Source organism: Cicer arietinum, chromosome 4, assembly GCF_000331145.2.
Source record: "Cicer arietinum cultivar CDC Frontier isolate Library 1 chromosome 4, Cicar.CDCFrontier_v2.0, whole genome shotgun sequence".
Taxonomy (NCBI): Eukaryota; Viridiplantae; Streptophyta; class Magnoliopsida; order Fabales; family Fabaceae; genus Cicer; species Cicer arietinum.
This window is the reverse complement of record NC_021163.2, coordinates 9,713,309-9,714,829: the sequence shown is the minus strand read 5'-3', so window position 1 is coordinate 9,714,829 and position 1,521 is coordinate 9,713,309. Positions and strand designations below refer to the sequence as shown.

The 1,521-nt window shown below is 36.8% G+C and overlaps 1 protein-coding gene across 3 annotated transcripts in view; it reads right to left on the bottom strand.

Annotated features, from left to right (window-relative positions):
- Positions 1 to 437: 437 nt before the first annotated feature.
- Positions 438 to 1,521, bottom strand: part of LOC101503057 (uncharacterized) — a 4,120-nt gene continuing 3,036 nt past the window's right edge. For all 3 annotated transcript variants that reach the window (XM_073367849.1, XM_073367848.1, XM_073367850.1), the window contains exons 4-5: positions 956 to 1,521; positions 438 to 746 (exon numbers count right to left, since the gene is read on the bottom strand). The exon at positions 956 to 1,521 is cut by the window's right edge and continues 1 nt beyond it. In XM_073367849.1, coding sequence (XP_073223950.1) covers positions 691 to 746; positions 956 to 1,521 — 622 coding nt within the window. In that variant the 3' untranslated portion in view covers positions 438 to 690. The remainder of the gene's footprint in view (positions 747 to 955) is intronic.

Below are 1,521 nucleotides of genomic sequence, written 5' to 3'. Positions count from 1 at the left end.
AGAAAGTGCAATTTGATCCTTACCATTTTTGGTTGCAGTTAGTATTGTGCTTGGTGTTAGCATATGTGGTTAAAAAGGCAAAATGTTCAACCAATGCAACCAACAGAGAGAGATAGTGGAAGCTCTTTGAGGGCTGTTAGAGCCAACTCTGAATCACACCTCCTATGCTTGCAAGAGTTATGAGTAGATTCGAATAATCTCAATACCTCAAGAGGGTTGGAGTTCACTAAGACAGAACTCCTCCAATCTCAAAAGTGTTGTTTCAATGTAGCTAAGCCTCCTTACAAGTTATTTATTAACTATGAGGGATTGCAGATTTTGGTTTAGACATAAACCCAAAAAATGACAGCCAAAATCAACATGTACCTCATGAGATGTAGTAGCTTTCACCTCTGACAACACTTGTGGCCACAAAAACATGAAAAGGGGAAAACAAATAGAACCCAATCAATCTGTAACAGGGTCTGCAATTGCAAAAAAATATCTTCAGGGTCAGTTTTGTTGCAATTGTGGTGTCTACCAGTAAACACGGACCCCTGAACATTACAATTTACAGCTGCAATATTTTGTAACAAGTTCGAGTTTGCAATTACAAGGTTTCAATCTTCTCAAAACTTCACAGACTAAAATCTAATCATTTGAAATTGAGAACATGTGTCGATCAAACTTATCTTGCATTAGTACATGACCTTAGAAGCCACTGTCTCCATCTTTTATCTTCTCATCGCTCGGGACAAGCTTCTTACCTGTCAAATATACAGAAATCAATACTGAAGCTTCAGGAAAAAGGAATGCAGTATGATAAGTTGATTATCCCATACAGTATCATGTTTCTTCAAAGAATATGTTTCAGCATTACAGATTGTTTAACGTATAACCACTATTTGGAGATAGTTAAATAATATGCATTATTATACACCGGCTGAAGCTTTTTATCAAGTGTAACCAAACTAACCCCTTTTTTCACCATCTGTATCACAATAATCGTCATGGTTGCTAGTTCCTTCAAGCCACTCCTCTAGTTTAGCTTCTTTATTAGCTTTGAAGTCGTCATATCTTTCTGATACTGACAACAACTTGATGCTAATATCACTAACATTAGTCTGTTCATTTTGAGACTCATCTTCAACTTGGCTTGTTATAGGCAACTCATTACGTTCAGTGCTGACCTGTAAAGATGAAGTTATGCTGGCTGATGTGATTGAAAATGGCAAATCAAGATATTCTGACTTCTCTTCCTCCGAACTTAATGACCCCTTACCATCAGGCTGTTGCAACTTGAGACTGTTAATCTTCTGTTTTGCTGACTTTATAACATTTGAGAAATAGTTACTCTTTTTATCGTCACCTTCCTGAGGATAAAATGCATGATTACCCCAAAAAGTAGTTCTCTCTATTTGGGATTTTGGTGTTGATGTTGATGAATGGATTAACCTTCTTTTTGGTTGTTTCGTTTTCATGATTTCCAGAGATTTGTTGATGTCAACTATCATCTCGTCGACTATGGAAAATCCACACTCT